The 25,264-nt window shown below is 40.5% G+C and overlaps 2 protein-coding genes across 4 annotated transcripts in view; both read right to left on the reverse strand.

Moving 5' to 3' along the window:
- LOC145450102 (synaptotagmin-16-like) overlaps positions 1 to 6,962 on the reverse strand; it is a 35,855-nt gene extending 28,893 nt beyond the window's left edge. The window contains exons 1-2 of one of the 3 annotated variants that reach the window (XM_080328588.1): positions 6,711 to 6,962; positions 2,472 to 2,630 (exon numbers count right to left, since the gene is read on the reverse strand). In XM_080328588.1, coding sequence (XP_080184714.1) covers positions 2,472 to 2,630; positions 6,711 to 6,735 — 184 coding nt within the window. In that variant the 5' untranslated portion in view covers positions 6,736 to 6,962. Of the gene's footprint in view, positions 1 to 2,471; positions 2,631 to 3,789; positions 4,338 to 6,300; positions 6,559 to 6,710 lie in introns of those variants that run through there. The other 2 variants (XM_080328587.1, XM_080328586.1) reach the window with 2 other exon arrangements.
- A 2,784-nt stretch (positions 6,963 to 9,746) lies between these two features.
- Positions 9,747 to 24,977, reverse strand: LOC145450470 (RNA polymerase II-associated protein 1-like). Its single transcript, XM_080328991.1, has 19 exons — positions 24,089 to 24,977; positions 23,901 to 24,021; positions 22,832 to 23,018; positions 22,595 to 22,762; positions 19,749 to 19,903; positions 19,183 to 19,340; positions 18,871 to 19,102; positions 17,549 to 17,792; positions 15,083 to 15,252; positions 14,882 to 15,019; positions 14,136 to 14,289; positions 13,863 to 14,008; positions 13,602 to 13,790; positions 12,742 to 12,861; positions 12,526 to 12,665; positions 11,887 to 12,019; positions 11,392 to 11,563; positions 10,848 to 11,012; positions 9,747 to 9,991 (listed from the first exon to the last, which is right to left on the reverse strand). The coding sequence occupies exons 1-19, from the start codon at positions 24,924 to 24,926 to the stop codon at positions 9,800 to 9,802; spliced, it is 3,822 nt and encodes a 1,273-aa protein (XP_080185117.1). The 5' UTR covers positions 24,927 to 24,977; the 3' UTR covers positions 9,747 to 9,799.
- Between the last annotated feature and the right edge of the window lie 287 nt (positions 24,978 to 25,264).

Genomic DNA, 25,264 nt, shown 5'->3' on the forward strand with positions numbered 1-25,264 from the left:
ATTGAACCAAATTTGGTGAACTTAGTTTGTATAGACATATTAGACAACCTATGAACCTAACACTTTCATGGGGTGAACAGAAAATTTTCAAATTTTTTGTTATTCATTTTAATATAATAAGTAGAGACTTTCTTCTCCTGTAGTAATGCGGCTACTGGCTGGAATTGAACCAAATTGCGAGTGATATGCCGCAAATTAGCACAGAAGTTAAGCTCCGGCGGGTATTTCAGAGTGAAAAACGGTGATTTTAGCTCTGAGCGTAAAGGTGACCTTTTTTTATTTTCTTTATTTTTTGGTCATCCACCTGGCAATGTTGAGAGAAAAACGGTATTTTGAGCTCTGAGCGGAAGTAATGACTTTTTTTTACTTTTAGTCAACCACCTGGCAATGTTGAGAGAAAAACGGTATATTGAGCTCTGAGCGGATATGATGACCTTTTTTTTTTTCTTCAGTCAACCGATCACGAAGTGGGAAAAATTTACCGGTTTTTGAGAATTCTTCTCCGGTTTTGCATGTCTGAACTTTCTGAAAAAGTGTCCTCTTTTTAGATTTCCAAAATATGGTAAGCCTATCTAAGATGGTTGCGAATATGTGTAAAAGTGGTCAGTCAGGAGTGATGTGGATTCACAAATACACTATTATAGAGTCCCCACAGGCTGTGTCGGGCAAGAATGGTATTTTCACTGGATTAGCGAAGTCCTGTTATATTTGCCATGTAATTTCGTGTCTGCGGTGGATAGACATTGACGAAATGAATGATGAACGGTCAGTTGTTTCTGCTAAACTATATCGGTCTCAATGTTTTATGCCTATTTTCTCGTACCGTTTCAGGGTTATAGTCTAGATGTCTAGCGAAACGAGAGAGTAGCTCAAGAGAAAAAGAGCCAGACAGCATTGTTGCGTCCCAATGCCAATCTCCATAACAATGAAAATTCGAGGCTGATTGTGGGGGTTCCAGGGACGCGAGCGGAATAAAATTTATATTTTCGTAATCAGTGCAGAGTCAGCTTTCGATTGATATCCGTTTTACCAAATTTAATGCTCGACAAGCCGGTCAAAAATGACCGTCAAATTGCCTGTAGCCAAATGGAAATTGTGACGTGATACAATTTCACTGAGGGCGTGATTCAGTAAATTCTGAGCTCTGTAAGACAACTTTTGGATTGCCAGAAATCCTACTGTAGCTGCCGTAAAATAGGTCTGAGTAAAGCTTCAGCGAAGCGGAACGAAGCTGCAAAATCGGTCGTTGCCATTGTACGTTTACATTCTATAGTCGACACCATATAGGAGACTATGGTGTAAAAATACTGCGGTATCTCTTCGTGATATGCTTACGAAAGTGAATCCAAGGCATTGAACAATTCATCAAACTAAGTGGTTCTTATGACCGAGGTTCACGACCATTGAGTTTGCGAAAATTAGTCGTGACAACGCTTCGGAATTGACACAGAGTAGAAGAACCAGCATATGCCATTTAATGTATTCAAGGTTAAACGCGAGTCATATTGGCATGTTACTGAAAACAAATCACTCACTGACCGATATCCAGAAGGGACATAGTCTTATAAATGAGTGCACATGGTACTTGATAAGAAGCAACTTCCATCATCCATACGTACCATAATACATGCATACATTCATACATTCATTCAGTCCTTTCTTTGATTCTGCTTTGTCGGGTGAAAATTTTTCATACTACATTGAACATTAAACTTGAAGCCACTCATGATTTCTAACCATTGGTTAGGTAGTGATTGCTGCGATCCGAGCGTAAGCGGTATTGCGATCTGTGTGAATGCCGGAAATTTTGCACACAAATAGCGAATGGACTATCGAGATCAGATATTGCAGAAGCAGTCGGTTTTTGTATCTGGCGAATTCGCACACCGAGGTCGTTGTCAATTCGATTTCAATGTTCCTGTTTGATGGCTCAGAGTGTATACCACTCACTTTGAGTCTACAAATATGAACTCATGACGATGCCAAAGTTGCCAGAAATAAAATCAGCTATTTTTTATGAATGTCCCACCATTTCAAACTTAGTGGTTGGATGACACGATTTGCGCGTAACCAATAAAGACAATTCTAACGAAGTAAGTCACGATGATGCATGTCCAAACGCTAGTTATGATACAAAAACTTTCCTTCCTGGAAAATCCTTCGTAGCCCTAACCAACGTAATGTGAGTGAGACTCCCGACACCCTAATTTACAAGAGAAAACATCCAACGACAAGCCATTCCTGCAAATCGCCTGTCTTTCATTCGCGTGTAAAACTGCAGATTGACAATTCAACATAATCATAACCACTACACACTACACTGCACGGACGACTATTTGGTGAGAGGCGGTACCTTACCTAATATTGCTAAACGGCGACGTCTATTGTTCTGTTTAAATAATTCAACACTAGGAACAGTCTCAGACATATGAGATGAAAATATGTAAGATTACAAAACGCAGAGTACTCACAGACTGAAGATCTCCGAGAATTGCTGGCGGGTCGCAGCAGGGGGTCGCATCCATCGCATTGTCTGAAGCACAGTCTCTTGGTGATGAAGAGGAAGAAGATGACGAGGAAGACCGTGCTGCAGATAACACCGACCAAAAACCACACCGCCGTTTCAGATACTGAAAATGTCTCAGCTTCAGTGTGAGGAAAAACACTATCCGTTATGGTAGCAGAGGCAGACCGTTTTCCGGTTCGATTTTATATGAAAGCGGATTTATATACAGTTCACAGCATACCGCACCATCATCAATTTCGCACTAACCCCAATTTGGACACAATATATAAGCAACACCACTGCATGGAACAATTTTCCCCACGCGCCATTAATAATATGCACGCATAGTCACGAAAAAGGCTCACACAGGGTACATATCGACTAAGATGCAGCTCAATTTACTACGAAATCATTCGAGGAAGATACAGCTCGTTTCAGTGGCACGTTTATAAGCACAGAAGGACTTGGTCATTTTATAGACTAACCCACACTTTGCATGCATCTTAATTCCCCGATCATTTTAGGCTATTTATCATTGAGTGTGCTCCGCACGCATCTTTCTAGCATCATCCCTCGATATTCTACTATATATGTGCTATACAGTGAGAATTAGATTGAATAACGTCGCCGAGTCTTTTCGACTACTTCCTTACACTGTATCGCAATTTACCATCATCCTGAATCGGAACTATTACAATAAAAATACGACGATGGTAATGATGACCCCATATACTCTCCCTCTACCGTCTACCATAATATCTCATTAATAATTTGAAATCAACAGACACTCAAATATCTGACATCCAAATGACTTGTTAGTCAAATGAACACGACTGCCCACTGAGTGCCCAGCTGGCCATGTAATAACTAAACTGGAACAACCTACCCAATGCACGTAAGTCGAAGAGAGTTTCATATCGATTCGTCAAAAAAATATGATGAACAATTTGTCCATGTTTCTCTGATTAAGCTATTTGTTGAGAAACTGTTACAAGGTTGGATTCGCACCGCGATTATTCTACACTTCCGACTAACATCAAAAGTAAAACACAATGGACAGCAAACAAAACGAAAAATAGGGATACATATCCTGAAAAAGAAAAAAAACGAAACACTTGTCTATTGTCTAATTGTTTATTCTCGCGTGCCACTGAATCTGAATTACAGCTGATTCAAGATTTTCTGGTATTGATTACATCCTGAAAAAATAAGCTCTCACACAAATCAAAACGGTTACGAAAATTTCATGCATACACAAATAGATTCAGAATAATTCAAATTACTGTAAGTCGGAAGAGTCTTGTTGAGAAGCTGCATACCGCCCTATATTCACTGAAATGCCCCCACTTCACAGATTTCACATGGCAGCATATATAAATCTTAGCCGCTCGTGAAATGCATGCAATGATGAACGTCCGATTTCAGCTTCGATTTTCTTACGCACAACGGCACTTTCGCAAAACTAAATAATCATTGATCAGGATATAATAGGCCTGCAGCCTTACGCAATTGGTGCAACTGGTCCTCGATGCAAATTTGCGTGGGAACAGGATCATAGATACAGTATTTCACTTGGCGGTGGTATAGCACCGGTCGTTGGTGCGTTCAGCGTAGATGATCGGTAACCATATGTGAATGACTCAACTGCAATCAATCATTCATATACGCTAAATGTCATCTTACTTCCCGCGTGCGCTAGCATCAACCCATCCCTATTTGTAGGTCATCAATATTGATGAAAGATGTTTCCTTCTTGAGATATAAATATATATGCATATGCATTACAATTATACATATATTATAAACACACTTGCGGGAGGGAATTGCGACAAGGTGAGCCTAAAGCAGCCGTACTACACACTGACATGCAAAGCAAATGCGTTTCGTCTTATTATTAAAATTGGTCGCAAAATCAACATTCAACCCACCGTGTACGCCAGAAACACCAGTAAGTGCACATTACACATTTCCTATGCATGGTTAGCAACCGTATTTACGAATGTTAGACGCAAAGAACAACTACGCATATTAAATACTATAACTCTGAAGCTATCCATGATTCATGTTAATTATTCAGTAGTTGACTCTCATCAGTCACACCCAGGCCGTGTTATTTTTGGCATATGCCAAAACTGCCAAAAATAACTTATTTTTGGCATTTTTCGATTTTTATTTTTGGCAGTTTTGGCATCGTCCTCTAAATAGATAGTTTCAGCCTCGAATTAATCACAAAATCGCTTTAATTGGGCTATAGTTTGTCCAACGACACCACAAAATGTGCAGCATCCACGTATAATCAGTGCCAACAAACAATAATAAGAAGAAAAACCTAACGATTTCATAGGTTAATAATATCAAACGAAACCACAAAATGTGCAGTATGCATCGGAATCGGTGCCAATAAGCAAAAAAAGAATGAAAAGCCTAACAAACACGCTCAACAGCTGACTGCTACAGCTGTTGAATAGACTTAAATCGTTTGCACTGTAACAGTGCTTCCAGACTCAGGTTAGCTAAGTTTCTCTTAAATTCATTTGTCGCCCAGCGAATCTGGGAAATATCGGCTTCAACAGTAGCCGTTGAGGGAATAATGTTGCCAGTCATCCACAAAAGATTTTCAGAGCTTCAAAATCTTTGGAGGGCCGAATCGGCTTCCATGCATCATGAAAAGAGATCACTTCGCCAGTGCCATCGGTCTCATCGCGGAAAGAATTTTCTTCCCGATCCTTGTCCAGGAGTTTCCTGTGTTGTCTCTCAACACATTTTCTTTAGTAGCCAGACTATCATTTCTCCTTCAGTCTACCGATACATTTTCAGAGGACTTTTGTCACTTCGGGTGGCTTTAATATTACAAACTCGCATGGAAGAGTCCTGGGAAGGTTAGCTTGTTTAAGAACATTGACGCAACAAGACTGTCAGCAGCTCATAAATAGCCAGACAGTTTGTTGCGTCACAATGATCAACTCGATCACAATGCAAAAATCGCGGTTGATTTTGGGGGTTCCAGTTCCATGAGCAGAATAGAATTTATATTTTAATAATCAGTACTGCGGCAGCTTCTCATTGATACCCGTTTTATCAAAATAAGCGCTCGACAAGCCGGTCAAAATTGTCGTAAATTGTGTAACGGCCCGGTCTTCGGATTGGAAATGCTTTATTACGGAGCTTCACATACAAACTGCAACGTATATCGACATCATGACACAATAAGGCATTACGCCGTCGGTCACACGACCGGCCAGCACGACGACCAAACCAGATTACAAGAAACCACGTGCACAGTTCATGACCACAGATACAATAACAAGGTTAACAGCAGAACTTGGGCTGCTGCAGTTGCCTTTGGACAAATGGAAAGTATGACGTGAACCAAATGCAGTCAGCCGTCCAATCTCGCTGTGCCCACACCATTTAGGACACCATGTTTTCACCCCTAATGGGTGGGCTGGATCCAGATTAAGAAACCTGCCTTTCACAAACGCTCTTCTCGCTTGTAACGCGGTCCAGTTAACACAACACCATGAACGAAATACACTATTTGGCAGGCTGTGTTATTTTTGGCAGATGCCAAAAATTGCTTATTTTTGGCATTTTCAAATTTTTATTTTTGGCAGTTTTGGCATCTGGCTCCTGAAATGCCACAAATAACACGACCTGGTCATACCCTTATGGCGTGCATTGAGCCCCGTACAGAAACAATTAACCCGTAGGGCAGGCCTATTTAAAATAGGAAATTACAGAAACAATTGACCCGTAGGGCAGGCCTATTTAAAATAGGAAATTTTCGAACTTACTCGTATCATAATGAGTTTTCACAGCCATATCAGGAGACCATAACCAAATCAAACACTGGTGATGATATATCCAAAGCAGCTAACGATTACCTAGCTAGACCTACATATTTCGATGCTGCTCCGCACATTACATAATCCATCAGGCGGATTTATACCACAACCAAACCCTCGTGTTTTGACTACTTCTCTCAACGACGTCGGCTAACTCAATCAATACTGATGATTCGGAACTTGTAAAACGACAAAAGATGACTAATATCCACATTACGTGATGTTAGCACAATTGTCAAACCGGCATTAAAACGTGGACATTCGGTATTGGCCTCTACACGAATGTAAGAAATGAAACGAATACGTATGTACTAATGTAATAACGTACGTGTAGTAGAATTAAAACAATGGCGACTTACCATCTTCCAATAATACTTTCGCCATAGTGTTGGCTTCCTCGCATTTTAATTCACGCAAAACACTCGCTCCGGAAGCTATACTAGGCACGTAACCTGTGCTATGCTCATTTGTTCAGCGCACCTTATAGGAAACGTCGACAGATGAATTTTTCATGTGGGCTTCATTGTAACAGTCTGCGTCGCAACTCCGGCTTTGGCGTCACGCTAACACGGTGCTATGGAAATTGACGGGGAACTTGGTTCGATCAAGGACAGCTGTTACTGTCAATACGATGTCCAAAAAAAGGAGATCGGTTTACTTTCTTTTGTTGGTGGAGCAACTCCCATTGTGTTTTTTCCGGTTGTAGGAGTCGCGCGGCCCGCTCACTGGTTTGATTATTGAAGCATGCTTGATTTAGGCCTAGCGTAGTCGGTATTATGACATCTAACTTTTCACTGTGTTTCAGAGGTGAAAAAAGAGCATTCAGACGGATGTAGAGATTCTGGATGAATTCATGATTATTGTTCTACCTGAGCATTCAATATTTTAAACGACTTCTGAGATAATTAAAATCAGTATCAATCGGATATTGGGCGATGACAGGGTTGCAATGACTATAACACGCAATTTTCACGTGGCTCGCCATGATTCGATTTATCTACTTGAAAATTGGAAATGGCTTTACGTAACTTATTCAACCTTTGTATTGATTCGGCTTGTACTCGATTCACCGAGTCAAAGTACTCGAGACATTCTATGTGACTTAATTGAAGTCATATATATTTCGAAACAACGTTGCGTGCTAATTCAAGTTTCCGAGATATTGATGGACACATGAACAATTGAACATGAGCACTGAGCAGTGAACACTGAGCAGTTAAGAACGGCGTTTGGACAGTATGTGCATGTGCATTGTGCAATTGTGCAGTGTGGAATGTGTGACTGCTGCATGCAACGCGATTTTACAACTGCATTAATTTAGCGTCGACAGAGCGCTATACCTGATGACATTTGTAACAATACAATTACTGATCAATGTGTTCCCAGATCCGGCATAATGGCAAGCTCCAGCAGCCTCTCACCAGCGTGTACTCTCTGCTCCCACGTGAAACCACACCGCCCGCTTGGGGACATCACATTGCCACCAACTGAAGCATAAGATAGATACAAAAACTTACAAGAGTTGATTAGAGAAGGCAAAATAATCTGCAAATTAATTGATTAATATTGCACGCGTCCGATATAAATTACACGATCCAAGAACTAGTCGAATTAGGCAAGAACGAACGCGAGACATTATCTATTTATTTAGGCCTTTATTTGGGTTACCATATTTTTGTGGCACAAATTCCGCACGCTCTTTGGCGCCGACTAGCGTATTCCAAAAGGAGCACATTGTCAAATCAATATGACGTCACACCAGCAAAGCTTTGTCTATATCGACTAGAGGTGGTCACGATCCGGTTCAGGAGTATGCAGTTGTGTGTTGTAAGTTGTAACCAGGACCGAAGTCATATATTTTCAGCCCCTCCCGCCCAAACAAACATTGATCTTGGGCCCACCGTAGGGTAATCGATGCAACTCCTAAGGGCTTACTATATGCATGCGGCTTCTATATATCTGATCGTAAAATGGTTTGAATGAATTTTGCCAATAATATGTTTCTTTCATGTATTACTATATAATTTTGATCCTCTATCCGCCCACATGATCAGAGTTAGGGGTAGAGCTGGTGGAGAATGATGAATTCGAAATTGCAGGGAGCGTAATCGTACATGGTTGAATCATGTTCATGTCACACCGATAAGATTATTTATCAGACTGATGCCGATGCGCATCACTGAGCTACATAAAGACCGCACACCCGGCGGTTTCCAACCTTTTAAGATCGCAACTCCATTTTCAATTTGAAAATGTTCCGTGGCCCAGCTCAAAATCTGATAAGCTGATTATCTTTGCCCCGGCTTACTCGTACGGCCTATTTTGGAAGGTGATTACGTTCAACATCCTCTCGAACCTCATAATATAGTCAAACGAACCCACGTTTGAGAACCACTATCTTTAAATAAAGCATCTAAACGGCCTAAAAAGACTCTAGGAATATACCGTTCTACTATAATAGCGATTACAATTAGACGTATTTATGTAAATGGAAGGTTATTTTTATTTATTTTTGATCGCAGTTTTTGCGAGGGTGGTAGTCCCCATATTAAAATCAATACAAGTGATACTAAATCGCGTACCGCAGCGCGAAGAAAAATTTCATGTAGCATAAATCTGCCCAAAAATAATATTGTCTGAGTTGATTAACAAAAAAAAAATTATGAGCTTACTTCAAGCCTTCAAAATTCCGGACATTCAAGCATTTTAGCAATTCCTCCCGGACGCAGTTTTAACAGTGAAATTCCGCACACGTCCGGGAAATTCCGGACGTATGGCAACCCTACTATAGCAGGGTTGTAACCAAATCACAATTAAGGCTCCGAGTCACAAGTCAATCTGAATTTTATAGTTTTGACTCGAGTCAAGTCGAGTCATTTTGAATTCACCACCGAGTCAAGTCCGAGTCCAAGTCACCGAACAGAGGGTCGAGTCCGAGTCATGGTATTATGACTCGAGTCCGAGTCCAAGTCATTGTGTTGACTGCTCAGTTTCCAGTTAAAGTCTTGTTAAGTCCACTTTTTTAAACTCTGTTTGGTGATATCCAATGGTTCGCATTTATAAATTACTAATTTTCCTCACTTTTAGTAGTTTATGGTCGCGTTTTGAATTACCAGTACCGATAGACGAAATCCCAACAGTGTATAGTAACTTGACTATTCTGTGAAATTACAATGAAATGTAGGTCTTGGCCGTCTGAGTCTCGAGTCATATGACTTGGTTCGAGTCATGCGCAATGACTCGAGTCCAAGTCGAGTCAATACACAGATTGACTCGAGTCATTTCCGTATTTTGAGAAAATGACTCGAGTCATTACAACCCTGTACTATAGGCCCTAATATCGAACCTAGCCTTGAAAATACACCGTCCATCGAGATCCCTTGATCAGGCTGTAGTGATTTTAGCGATTAGAAAAATTGTATTGTCAGAAATATATTCACAACACACATCAACGACCAAGAAATTCCAAATCGGCACATCTCGACGCAGTCGCTTTCTCGGTAAAGCGGAATCCGACTTCCACAGCACAATCGTCGCTCGCCGGCCGGTCGTAATGGAGGATGTGTTTCCGAATGTCCTCGGACCTTATTTTGCGGACGCCTATGTAGATTTCCCGCCTTTGCGACGGGTGCACGTCGACCTGAACGGCGTTGGTACATTGAATGAAAACAAACGATCAGTTTCCGATGCCGCGAATAAAAATTCGAGTCGGTTTTCAATTAAAACGAGTGACAGGTATCGATCCGAGGCTATTGCAAAAATTACTCCACATTGTAGTGCCATGTTGCGTGAGACCCGTCTTACAATTTTAAAAGTATCCCCACCCCCGTTCAATTGCTAAATGTTGTCTCCAATACCTTACATACCCTTTCAATGTGGTCATGATATGAATAGTTACTGGTACCCGTTATGGTCGCGAGAAGCCCCGACATTTTTTTCAGATTCACGGAATAATTTCGTCATTGATATCCGTTTAGTATCACATATTACTATCAAATACTTCTCGTTATTCAGCCCATGTGATCAGATTTCACCGGTAGAGTTGATGGAGGAAGTTTTTTCGAAAATTTAGGGCAAGTTATAAATGATGGTGCGTTTCCGGCTGGGCTTATTGTTCTGTACTGTGGAGCTCAGATTTCAAAGGGCGCTACTATATAAAAATTCTAAAATGAAGTCGCTTTGAATCGCGCATGGCGCGAAGAAAACTTTAAAGTAAATAAATTGAGTCAATACGTAAATTCAATTTGCATGCCGACGGCCGCTAACACATACTAATTGAATTACGTATCGCCGGCCGCACAAATTTCTTTCTATCGCCGTAGGTTGGCCACCCCTGTCGTAAAGGTTAACTCGAGTTGAGCCAGATAGTATGCAGCTTGAACACCTCCTTGTTTGTGAAGAAAAATTTTGTTCTCACTAAAGCACCGGAGGCTGTCTTCAAGAGCACAAAACTCGCCGCCAATTGTATTGTAACGCGAGCCGCGAAAGGCACTTACACTCTTGTCAAAGAGAAATCCGGCCGTGTGATGCACTGCGATGGTGTACAGAACGGGGCAACGTGCCCGACTGCAATTTCCCGTCGCCAGCGCTCGCAGGTACGAACGTATCACGAATACATCGTTCTCAACAGGATACAGGTACCACGATAGAGGAATCAGCAGCTGCAAAGTAATGTGCATGCAAAATCGAGATAACAAGAAATAGGTGGGTGCATGGCGATCAAAAAGTAATAGAGTGTAAACTTGACCGGTACTATTTCCACTAAACGGGCAGAGTCGGAGACACAGGTTGAACAGCGTCGATGCTCACTCAAAACATCCCACACTGACATTGAGACGCCAATCGTTTTCACTACGTCACAATGGATATTCATGATGTCACGTCAACACCAAAGAAATTCGTCACCCGAAATTTTTACCCTGCCCACTCCCCAATCCAAACAGCATCAATCATGCAATTGGAATTCTTCAGCATAATCAAGTTTGCTGAATACATACTGCAATTTCTGGATAATTTCAAAGTGACGATTCCAAAACTTACCTTCGATATGGGAAGGGTCATAGTGCGGATCAACTCGACGTGGTCGCACCACAAGGCCTTTTTTATATCCGTTATTCCGCCGCGCAACTGATGCAAAGGCAGCAATACCGCTGCTGCGAAAAGTTCATCGCCAAACGACACACTCCCGTATTGTTCGAGCAACGACAAGAAACTGCAAGATAATGATTCATTTAATAGACTAACAACAAACTAACACTTACTAACAGCAGAGAGACAACAACTGAAAGATACTATCAGCGTACTGGCAAAAAGTGGGCTCCGATTCGATTGCACACTACAAAGTCCCGCAATCATTTTCCCACAACGATTCATTTCAGTGAAGGATACAGACTTTGGAGACATGGCGCGTCATGATAGCCAATTACCACGCCTTCCTCTATCAACAGTAAATAAGGTAGATATTGCACTGCATTAAGACGTGACATGAGAAATAGGAATAGTTAACTGCTGTAAATACACGGTAAATTCCCTTACAAATCAAAAAACGACGAAATGCCCGGTATTGATTTTGAAAAATCCAAATCTTCTCTCCTGCAGGATTTGCAGTAATGGGAAAACAGAAAAGCCAGGCATTCTCTGACTGGATGTTCCAAGAACAAGTCATTTCCTAAAAAAGAATACGCAAGTGCCAGGAGTAAAATACTGAATGGGAATTCGTATTCCAACGACGCAGTAGTGAAGGACTATCACCAAGTAGTCATTTCTAAAAACAAGCCATTAATCCCGCACTTATGAGATTTAAATTTATTAATTTTCCAATGGCTTTAATCGGAGGTACACTATACATTACACGAGTACGTCTTTGCAATACTGATTCGCATCTCGGAAAGCACAATATATCTCATGTGTGACAACACAGCCGACTGAGGCGAAAGTCAGACTTGCCCCCAAAATTTGGTTATTTTGAACATTGTGACATCATGCTCGGCAGATACATCAAACTTATTCTAGCCGTTGCTGAAATATTCGCCCATATCAAAATTTTCATTTCAAGTACACCATCGCAAATGCCATGTTACCGGTTTATGAGTATGGTCAGTTGTTTAAGATGATTGGGTGCAGTCAATCAACAAACTGATAGCAACACACGCGTAACAAGCTGATGCAACTTACCTGCAATGAACACGCACATAGCCCGCACCAACTTCGCAGTCAGCGAAACATTATCCAAACAATCCTTGCAGACCAGCTCAATAAAACAGAGGTAACGGAGACAATTGGCAGTGTGTGTCAAACAACCGGCCGGCAAACTTCTGATTTCCCACGAAAGAAAGAAAGAAAAAGTTTTCCGAAAACAGCGTAGTTATACGAATAACAGATATACTTTACCCATTGAAGCTGTAATCATACAACTGCAGTAACGGAATGAAGGGCCAATCGGCTGGGACGCAACTGCTGTGACTGGGTGGCAGCAGATAGGATGATATATCGTGTACTTTGTGGAAATACCTGAAATACAGCATCAAATACTCTTGACACAGTCGTTGTCCACACAGCCGCTGCTCTCAAAACTCGTAACAGTATTTACATTCTTTGATTTTGGACTCAGGACAGACGGCACATAATAATACCATTGACAGAATATATGTGCAAGAGACTGCACCTGAGGTTGCTCAACTAGGGAGGCTAAGATTCTCGTTAGGAGTGATTACATTGGACAAGGACATGATGCAAAATAGATATATATCAGAGGCACAGCCCATACCTAACCATTTGGTTCTAAAGTTTGAGAAGGCAGACTTGGGCATATATGGGCATGCGAAAAGGAGGGACGTACACTATATCGACCACAAGATGCTCAAAATACAATATACCAAGTAAAAAGGAGAGATGAAGGCTTTGTAACTGATATTTAGACATAGAAAGAGAGGATCAACCTTAATAGGATCATCAACCATTATAAGCCCGCAAACAGGCAGTCCTCTGCTGCCAGAAAGAGTATCTCTATACTCTGGGGATATTGCATTAATGTAATATGCCTCTGTTATACCGTCACCTATGTGATGTCATGTCATTAATGCGTCAGTTTACTAGTCATTAATATGTCATTACAACAAAATTCCTTTTATATTTCGAATTTGATTAACCGCATTTACTAACATTCCAGATGAGATTCAGTTGAAAAGCTTAAAGTGCAATAAATTTGGCAATAACAACATATTTTTGTTGCGATATTAAACAATCCACACCTCAATTTCGATTTCTCTAGCGTTTTAGCGTCGATCGTCAGACTCTGAAGGTATGTGGCACGAATCGACGGCAACGCCGTAATGGCAGATTCCAAAATCTTCGACGGTGCTGGCGCCATCGATGATGTCACTTTTGACATATCCAAGGCCTCAATATCTCTCGTAACCGTACTCAAAGTCGGAAAAGACCTGCGATCAACGCCAGCGTTGGATCATTTACGACGCAAATCCATATCCGTGTAACCCGAGCACCTCACTCACCTGAGTAAATCGATGTGGAACAAAGCATTGGATAGCATGTGGTGCATCATATGTTCATCGCCATCCAGAAGCTCGCCAAAACACCGAAACGCCGCTTTGAAAAAGAAACGGCTGTGCTTAGAAGATGGCGGCGGCGTGTTAGCAACCTGAAAAATATAAATTGTACGACCGAGTAAGTAGCAAGATATTGTTTAAATGTTTACACTTACATAATATCGTGGCATGACTATGAAGTGATACATATATATAAAAAAAGTCATACAATACACCTACCACTTTCAGATGCAGCAATGCGGCCCAGTAGAGTGAGTAGGTACGACTTTTTAGCAAGAAGATTTTCGCAATATCATATTCCAGCATCCACTCACAATTTTCAGCAAGATGAGAGACAGTTGCACAGAAATGCTGACAAACGGACTTATCTAAACTGAAAGCACTGAACATTGATATCCCGTCTCTAAAAGAGTGTTATTGACACACCGAACAAGCAGCAAATACAGAAGCACAGGGTTCCTGGGACTGCAATTAGCATCAAATATTTTACAAGTTAGGACATTATATATTTTTGTCCTTGATGTTTTGCCGGCATATACATCGACTCATGATATACATACACACGATCTGTGCATATATATAGCATGAGTGCATGATGTGCATATAGCAGTGGACAAAGAAGGTGCAGATATAGCCTTGTAAGGCTTTTCAAGTCTTGCACCACTTCTCCATGCTGTCCCCACCATATTTCGACAGAATGCAAGTATAACAAATGAGGAGTGAATTATGTAGCCATATAGAATATCACATCACAAACGACTTGTATATTTGGGGACTCAAGCCATAGATTAGCATGAATTCAGGGCTCGTTACTAAGAACTGACGGGTTCTGTGCAATTTTAACAAGCTCAGACTCGTGCTTATATTAATATTTGTAAAGTCAGCTACCGTACGCAAAATCATCACAGAAGATGAAGTGTTTTTTCTGAGTGCAACACTGTAATCTCAGTATTCAATAAATTTACCTGATCAGCGCAACACAACTCTGCAAATATGACGACAAAAGCTGAAAGTCACACACGCATCCCGGATTTGGCACAGACAAAATCCGAGGCAAGGCAGATATCGTTTCTCCACTAGTTTCTTTGATCAAACGTGGATACCTGCCAAATCAAATTCACATTGTAGGAGAAGTAATCAAAACCTTATCGTTCCAACTTTGTTACCCGATCGATTTCATGTATTCAAAAGCCTGTTTCAAAGTTGTCGTAGCGATTTTCTTTGTGAACCGAGTAACACTCTGAATGTCACGATCTGTCTGGCTTCTCAAATGATTGCAGTAACAGGAAAGATAATCCAAAGTCGAGCCGTACAGGACTTTCAACTCGTCTGAGATCTAAAATAAGATTATACTGCTTTCGGGTGAATCATTTTAAAACTCCATACTGATCAGTAGGGCGCTTTTTTGTGACATGTCAAAATAAGCCAAAATTTGGTCAAAAATGTAGCGTTAGGTCAAAATATTGTCAAAATTGTTTACATAGGTAAAAATATTTTGCAACCTGGATTTCGTTTGTATCATAGATGTTTGCACTGTCGTTGAACTTATCATTCGACAGTTTACAGCTTGTAGCCTACTTTATAGGCCTACCGTTGTAGACGGCCAATTGCCTGCTCATAATGAATCGGTCAAATGAAACAAATAGGTTGACATGGTGTTATGCTGCCCAGCGGCATCAATATCCTAACTGAAGCAAGACTGCGTGGGCATTGGTTCTTATATCGAGAAGCGCATGATGAAAAATTGTGATGTACACACCATTGTTAGAATGAAGTGTGTGTCACCAGCAAAGTACGCACAACTTCAGTGTTTCCAGCCAGCAACTGCTGCGGTTGAATGGTCTTTCTCCATTCTTGGCAAGCTATTTAGTAAGGACAGACACTTTCTACCCGAGAATGTAGAAAAGGATATTTCGTTGTACTGCAGCAAATTTTAATTATCTCTACCATAATGCATGATGTAACTACTGGAATTCTTGATAGGTCCAGATTTCGTAAAAAAAGTTTTTCAGGCCAAACTACTTTGTAAGAACAGACAGTTCCAACCAGAAATAAAGATAAGTAGTACACTTCTATATTTACGTGTGAAAAAACCTAATTTACAGACATGAGGTCAAAATTAAGTTTATTATGGTCAAAAAATGTCAAAATCTTCCGCTTTTTCGGTAAAATAAATCGCCCTACTGATCAGTACTATACTGAAGATTACGGTGGATACTAAAAATATAGGGATGTGCAAAAATGGACTGCACATTATACTGATATAACATATATTCAGAGGTGCTCAAAGGAGTCAGTGTGGCTACTCCATTAACATGGTCGATTTCTACCCATTTACAAGTGGAAGTCTCAATGTTCATAACGACAAAACTCCTTAACGAAAATCTGTAAGTAGCTTCAAAAATTGGATTCGATCGAGGAATGCCTGCTTCCAAAATTGCAAGATGCATCTTCGTGAATGCAAAATTGTGATCGACACTATAAATCCGCAAAATATTCCAAAATTTATTCAGTTAGTGTGATACGGAAGCTATTTCACTCAAATAGTTTATGCAAGTATATGTCAAAACTACGATCTACTTTTCAAAGTCAAAAATAAAAAAACAAGCGGTTTTGCCTGAAAAATGCTCAAGTAGAAGTGGAAGTAGCTTAAAAACAAAATGACTTGGGAAAGAAGTTCAAGTAGGCAAAAATTACTCTGAAAAGTAGAAGTACTCGTTACTGACCAGTTGACCACCTCTGGACATATTTAATGATTTCAATGAAATAATGATCCAATCTAACCTATAGGCAGGCCTATATGCATCTTAAAGTACCAATAACATATCGAATATAAGCATAAGTCTCTAAGTCGGTCGTCCTCAACCAGGGTCCACGAAGCATTTTCAGGTGGTCCGCGAAACCTTCAAATTTGTAAAATGGTAGATAACCTAATTTATATTTAGTTTTAAATTAGAGAAATCACGAAGTACTTTCGCTTCATAACTGCAAAAACTTCAGGACTCACAGAAACAGAATGGGCGTTTGAGATGAAATATTCTACAGCGCAAACTCCTTTTAATATCCAAATTGCCAATAGATTGCCGATACAAACATATTACTGTTTAGAGATGTTTTTCGGATATTAGGACAAATTTTTTTGGCAGAAATCCTTGTTTCTCCTGTGATATCCATAACTGCTATTGCAGAATAACTTCAATCATGAGCCGTCAGATATAGAAATGACAAGGCTGGGCGGTATATTGGTGCCATATATGTTGCGATAATAACCAAAGGCGTCGTTGGAAGTTTTACGTGTATTCGCCATCACCGACACGTCCGCTACAGAATTCGCTATGAAATAATAAAAGTCATCCTAATTTCTACATAAATAGTATGATGTCATTTTCTAGAGAGGTGATTTTGTTCTTGTTTATCACCAGCCTACAGTTAATATTTGTACAAGACAGATGACGGTTGCATGATAATAGAGCTAAATTTGAACTAAAGCTGTCTGTGTGTGTGGGGTCCATGACAGTCCAAAGGGGGGGTCCGTAAACCCAAAAAGGTTGAAAACCACTGCTCTAAGTCCACAAGCAACATGATGGCTTACACCGGCTCTTAATCTACAATCTGCGATAATTCACAATTACCATAGATCCTCTCGATGATTCCGTCAAATATTTACTCAACACATCACACATGATCTCGATTTGCGCCGTTATTTCCTTCCATTCCAACATATCCCGACTTTTCGACGAAAGTAGTACGGTCGCGCTCAACTTGCACACAAGCTGAGCGCGACGAATCAGATCCAACGTTGACTGGTCGTTGTCTGCGTTTTGGAGTCGAGCAATTACAAATTGTATGAATTTGGTGATTATGGAAAATAGCTCTCTGAAAAAACAAAGAGAATCAATTAGTTTAAAACAGGGTTGTAATGACTCGACTCCAACTTGAGTCGGGATTTTCTGATGACTCGAGTCATTTTCTCAAAATAAATGACTCGACTTGAGTCAATCTGTATATTGACTCGACTTGGACTCGAGTCATTGCGCATGACTCGAGACACAGGCGGCCGAGACCAACATTTCATTGTAATTTCGAAGAATAGTAAAGTAACCACCCTGTAGGAATTTCGTCTATTGGTACTAGTACTTAAAAATGCGACCAGAAACTGAAAAAAGTGAGGAAAATTAGTATATTATAAATGCGAACCATTCAAAATCACCAAACAGAGTTATAAAAAGTGAGTTTAACGAGATTTTAACCGGTAACTGCTCAGTCAACACATTGACTTGGACTCGGTCTCGAGTCATAATACCATGACTCGGACTTGACCCTCTGCTCGACGACTTGGACTTGACACGGTGGTGAGTTGAAAATGACTCGACTTGACTCGAGTCAAAACTATAAAAGTGAGATTGACTCGTGACTCGGAGCCTTCGTTACAACCCTGGTTTAAAAATTGGACAATTTGGGGATGTAAAAATAGAGCAGATATTGCAACACCGCAACAACTCAACCTGAATTCGAAGCTAACAACGTTATGATCTTCGGGGCCAGGTGGACACTGGATGCGCCTCCTATCTGCGAATGTGAAATCCTGAATCCGCATAGGTAACACAATTAGTCTAAAATCAAATAGGCCTACTTATTTTTAGTTCATAATTATTTCAATGGAAAACTCGAAATTCAGAATTTTAACAAGAACGAATTCGTAACAGCAGCCAGGACGGTATATGCCGATACATTTTCATAAACTTGTGATATGATTTTTGATTAACAATGTTGTTTTCAATTCTCTGCTATTTGCTGACGATTCCCCCTGAATAGTGTCAGCCGAAAATATTCGGGTTAATTTCACTATGAATTACTATTTAATTGTATATTGAAGTTGGGTACCTCCAGATCAGCAACGGATTGATACGCCTTAATATCGATGAAAATCAACCTTCAGCCCTGATAAACTTACTTGAATTTTTCACAAAGAAGACCGTACGAGCATAACACAATCCAGAATCTCCAGACTTCGATCTCGACGGATAAACGCACATTATCGTTACCGCCGTCATTACAGCCAGCAATGTACTTGTATATAATAGTAGTCACGGTCTTGCGGTCGTTAAGCAATCTCGAAGACAAGTGCCTGCCCGCCAGACACATCGTACGAAGAAGTGCAACGGACTGTGGGCAACGACATCCATCTAAAACAAATACAATTATGTTTTGTGAATTGTGATTGCCGGCTAACAGGTCACTAAAATACAGCTTTACAATACATTACCTGGACTTAGAATCAAAGTATTGATGACATAATCTATTAGCCTTGGACATTCGTAGACCGCAACAGCCGATTGTAGGGAATGCCTGCAGATGCGGGTGATAATTTCCAGGCACTGACCTACCACAAACATCCCGGGTCTCGTTACTTCGAGAATATACCTGGAAATGGGTATCATCCATAAATGGCTAGGATAGTGGTAATGGTAAGTTATGTGATAAATATTTATTTATATTATTTCCACATCAGATATGCATATAACTGGTATAGACAGGATCATAGGGCCGGCAAAAAGTCATGATCAGAAAAGAAGACCAGGGTAAACTGCAAGCGACAAAAAGAGATTTATGTCTTCAGAAAAAATCCACTAGCCCAAGTCTACTGCTCGGTATGACTATGGCTCAACCATACAGTCATCAGAACCAACTTCAGTAATTACTAGACCATGAACCAATTACCATAAAAGATCAAGAAGTGCTACTGTGCAACCATATAACTATATATCACCTCCATAAAATTATATTTGCCAATTCACTGTCAAAGGAGATATTTTACCATCAAACAAATACCTCAAACGTAGCAGTATTTTCATTCTAATCAAGCCGGCGATGATATCTTTTTGTGCGGCATCATGATCAGTCGTATCTTGCTCGATTTTCACACCTGGATTCAGGCTCGGAAATTCACACCCGCGATCAGTCACAAATATCCGATTCAGAGCATCCTGAGGGCGGATATAATAAAGTTAGCTGAATCAGTAGAATCGTGTGATTAAAAACCGCTAATCGTGACGCATTTTGGGCAGAGATAATAAGGTTAGTTGATCCGGAAAAATGCTCTTCGTGTGATTAAAAACTGCTAATCCGCACGCATAAACTTTGATAAGGTTCGGGCGATGACGAACTAAACGGATTTTTCACTTCTACGAATCTCTTCTTACTAATGCGAGCTGGCGGGGGGTTCGTCCTCACGATTTTCCAACGGGTCAACAAGGTCCACAACTTCCATTATTTCTGGCTATCTGCGATTGGCGTTACTCGAAATCAAAGTCGTGTGTAATCAGTACCGTATATACAGCGACGAAATGAATTACAGAATATAGAATAGATACATCGCTCTGCAATTGTGCGTGTATAATTGGTTGATTGTTGAGTGAAGCCATATTTCCTTGGAGACAATCGTCACGGTCATTAGCGGAAATATTTGCGACTTGCGAGTACGATTATTACGCAGTGTACGACTGTACTTAGGGCTCTTCAAAAATGACTTTTTTTCTCAAATCGTACTGGCTACTTGATAAAATTGTTAGGTTACTTAATTTAAGCGTACACACAAAATTTAGTTCAATTCCAGCCAGTAACCGCTTTGCTACAGGAGAAGAAAGTTTCTATTTATTATATAAAAATAAATAATAAAAAATTTGAAAATTTTCTGTTCACCCCATGAAAATGTTAGGCTGTCTATAGAAACGATGCTCACCAAATTTCATTCAATTCCAACCAGTGAAAGCGGAGTTATTGCCGTCGAAAAATTTGGATTTGAATAAAATAGTATTTACGGTGACCGATTCTTTGTTTATTTATTATAGTGGTGCTCACCGTAAATACTATTTTATTAAAATCAAAAATTTTCGACGGCAATACCTCCGCCTCCACTGGTTAGAATTGAACCAAATTTGGCGAGCATCGTTTCTATAGACAGCCTAACACTTTCATGGGGTGAACAGAAAATTTTCAAATTTTTTATCATTTATTTTTATATAATAAATAGAAACTTCCGCAGAACCGTCCGCAGAAACACTTTAGCCAAACAGTAACAGAATCTGACTGTCATCCTTGTTTGTGTTTATGTATCTTTTTGATTAAAACTTATGTCCTTGTCGAACAAATTGTGCTCGTTGCCATTGCCGAATCTGGGTGTGCAGGTATGACTAGCGCATCCTGTAATCGTAATTATTGCGGGTTTGCAGCATGCCTGCAATTTCGCCATCAGTGCAACCTTGCCGGCCAATTGTACAGTTCGATAAAATAGATCACTGCTATGTATTTCGCACAGGGCACTGATGCTAATTTCAGCAAACTAACGATCCTTATTAGATGTACAAACTCGACCTCATCGTTAGAAACGTAGATTTCCTCGCGTGCTCTGAGAAACACCATCTCCTATCGCGATTTGACGACCAAATATACGCTCACCTTCTACAAATTAATAATGTGCATTATATGCATCGATGAGGGCCGCAAGCCGCGTTTAAAATATGTGAAAATGAATTTTTTTCCAATCCGAAAAAAGGGGGTTCTTAAATCTCGACAAATGACCTAAAACTTCAATAAAAATTGGTTTTAGGGATTGCTTCGATTTTCCATCCGGCAACCCCCCAATGTCTGCGCGAGAGGGGTAAAATTACCCGTCTCGGCGACCACTGGTCGTAGAGTCCTGATATATAGCTCAAAAGTTGCCAAAACATGATGTTTCTATCTGTATTAAGAAAGTTTTCTCCATTGCGAACACAAAACGAGTTACAGCCAAAAAACACTAAAATCTTGAAGCGGGTAAATGGCAAGAGTAACTAAGTTACATGTTAATGTGATTAACACAAGAACAGCTAAATAAATCAATCTCATTATGTAAAAGCTCATTGGTAAGGGCTGTTACTCCATCTATTTTCAGAACAGGCCAGCGGGCGATTCAACTGGTCCTTGCGGGCTACCTGCGGCCTGAGGGTACCGCATTAATGACCCCTGAGTACACGCTGGTGTTACTACTCATTCCAGTGACGAATGCCGAGCGCGCGGCATTCAATGACCTAATTTTGCAGTCATCCCGGCGGGAGATCGCGTCGCGTTACATTGTGTGATGTGCATGCACACTTTGATGTGATGTGCACTGCACAGACGAATCTCGCTAACTGGCCGCTGCCGTGTGTAACACTGATAATACGACTTGTTGAATTGCAACTGAATACTGGCATCAGAGCTAATAACGGTCATTTCGAAAGGACGGGGTTTTACGTTTCAAAAGGACGGGGGTTTCGACACCACCTGACTACGCGCCTGCCGCCACCCCATGCAAAAATTAAAGTCGCCGCCTGTAAGTTAACACACAGATGTGACTGGTTAAGAAAATACGGCACTCAAATAGATCACACCCAATTGCGGTGCTTGTCTTAATACTATAATGTTTACTTCGATAGATCTTCAACCACAGAGCACTTTAAATATTCGTCAGTGTGCATGTGCAAAGTAAAAAAAATTTACAGGCTGATTTGTATTCCTTTTTGCCGCAGCAGGGCTGGAAAGACCCTGTATCATGAAGCATAATCATAGAAAATGTTTAAAGATAGCAATAACAGCTGCCCCGGTAGAGACATATTTCAAAACTTCACTAGGTTTTACAGCATTACTCCTAAACTTACCTCACTCGTTGGATCACAAAGCAGCGAATGTAAGGCAAACACCGAGGCTTTTATCAAGGTTTCCGATTGCTCGTCGAGAGACCAGCGTAGAAGAAAAAGAAGCCCGGCTTCAAGAATACGTTCCAGGAATTTTTCTGCCGTTTTTTCACAAAGCTCACCTGCTTTGGCCTTAAATGAATATCACATCAGCCTCAAAACTGTTTTGAAGCTTGGCAACATGTCAGCCCTATCTCCCACCTTGGCAATGATTTTTCCCAATAAAGTTATGGCGAGCACCCGCTGTTGCGTGAATTTCGACCTTGATAATATGAAAAGTTCATCCAGAGTGTATCCTGGTAACCCAGGCTCATCCCCGTGGTGGTGAAGTCCGAGATGAGTAGGTACATCCTCCCCAACATCCATTATATCTCCATCAAAATTAAACCTGACAACCAAAACAAAGTACAATAATAATTAATAAATTTACATTTTAGAAGCTATAAAAAGATCGTTGATCTTGTAATATTGAACTTGGAGCGTAACCAACAGGGTTGTAATGACTCGAGTTATGACTCGACTCGAGTCCGACTCGAGTCACGATTTTCTGATGACTCGACTTGACTCGAGTCATTGTTTCAAAATACGGAAATGACTCGACTCGACTCGAGTCAATCTGTGCATTGACTCGACTTGGACTCGAGTCATTGCGCATGACTCGAACCAAGTCATTGACTCGAGACTCAGACGGCCAAGACCGACATTTCATTGTAATTCCGAAGCCAACACACTATTGGGATTTCGTCTGTTCGTACTGGTACTTGAATATGCGACCAGAAACTGCTAAAAGTGAGGAAAATTGGTAGGCCTATATTATAAATGCGAAACATTCGATATCACCAAACAGAGTCATTAAAAGTGGGTTTACCAAGACTTTAACTGGAAACTGAGCAGTCTATACAATGACTTGGACTCGGACTGGAGTCATAATTCCATGACTCGGACTCGACCCTATGGTCGCTGACTTGGACTCGGACTTGACTCGGTGGCGAATTGAAATGACTCGACTTGACTCGAGTCAAAACTATAAAAGTGAGATTGACTTGTGACTTGGTTACAACCCTGGTAGCCAACCATATATGAAGAACGATTTCATAGACTACAGAAAATCATGCTATATTACACAGGTGCTACTTGTGCTGCAAAATTCAAATAGTCTATATAAGTATTCTTAGTTTATGTGATGTAACAGAAAATGAACCAGTTTCCGTGCATCTGGGTTTATCATGATTAACTATAAATTTACACTCCGAGGTAATCAAGCATTCACCTGTGATCGGATTTTACTTCTTTGAAATTACTTTTTGGAATTTCTTCGGTCCATGCGAGTTTCTCTGGTTCCACAACATCCATGTTAAGGTAGCTTTGCGTTGGAAATTCAGGCTGAATTTCTGAAGAAAATTGAAAACTGACGAATTAATCTAAGAGACACGAATACAGTTTCAGAGGTAAGCCTACCACTTGGTTTATGTTCCGCTTTGTCATCTTTCTTCAATGTCAATGTGTCGTTTCCAATCTGTCGACGTGAATCGTTTTTCGCGGTGGACTTTTTTCTCCTCAAAAAGTCAATGATATCCGGACTCATTTCTTCAAGTAGCTTATTTCTTTCAGTTAAAGCGTCAGATTCTGACATTGCCGACAATCTTTCCAAGTTTTCTTCATGGATTTTCTTACTCTCTGCCAATTGATCGCCACCGGACAGTCCAGACCCCGACACAATTGCCGATGAGGGGTATAACTTGGTAAGACTTTCCATAGGTATTGTGCTCGGTAACGGTCGAAAACCACAGGACTCGATGATACTATTCTCACATGATTGTTCAGTGTTCAGGCCATATTCTTGATCTGACTTCTTCTTGAATTGAAGAGCGAAAATACTCTTTTTTGATTGCTTTTTTCCTTCTAACTTTGTGATTGAACGATGATGGACCGTAGGGAAAGCGTTCGTCCTTGACTGTGGGAAAGTGATAGGTACATTATTCGTATTTCTTTCCATAATTTTCGTCAAAACGGAAGTAATATGCGTGTCTTTCAAGTCCATTTCTTCACTCACGTCGTCGACATTGTCATTTGCCGCGGACTCGTCGAGTTTTGTTTTCTTTGGTGAATCCACATCCATTTTTATGATGTCTCTCTCCGCTGTTTGTGATGAATTCACCGTTTCCCCCACATCGCTTACAGGTTTACGCTTTCTAACCACTTCGACTGCTGGTTTTATGCCGCTTTCTAAAAATTGTCGCTGGAATTCAAGAAGATCGTCTTCGGTGTCTTCGACTTTGGGGCGTTCAAAAGACATTACGTTACTGATGATCTATACGCTGGTAATGTAAAGAAATTGAAAAAAAACATAGAAATTTGTGGTAGAACGAAAAGTGTTAACGAATGATAGAGTCATCTATTCCGTGCCTGCACCGAATCTGCTTGCTCATTTGATAGCAGATAATAAAAAAACATGTTGAAATGTGGAGGCGAAGGGGTTTCCCCAAAAAGTTATTTGACTTTATGGTTGAGTAAATTTCGTCGGGCCAAATGGAATAGTACTTTACACCGAGGTAAGCATGCATATTTATTTTCCAAGATCTTCTAAATACTATCAACAAAATTACTCTACATTCAAAACTATTAACAGTGTTT

The sequence above is a fragment of the Botryllus schlosseri genome, chromosome 11 (genome assembly GCF_051294905.1).
Source record: "Botryllus schlosseri isolate E-star chromosome 11, Bs_hap1, whole genome shotgun sequence".
Lineage (NCBI taxonomy): Eukaryota > Metazoa > Chordata > Ascidiacea > Stolidobranchia > Styelidae > Botryllus > Botryllus schlosseri.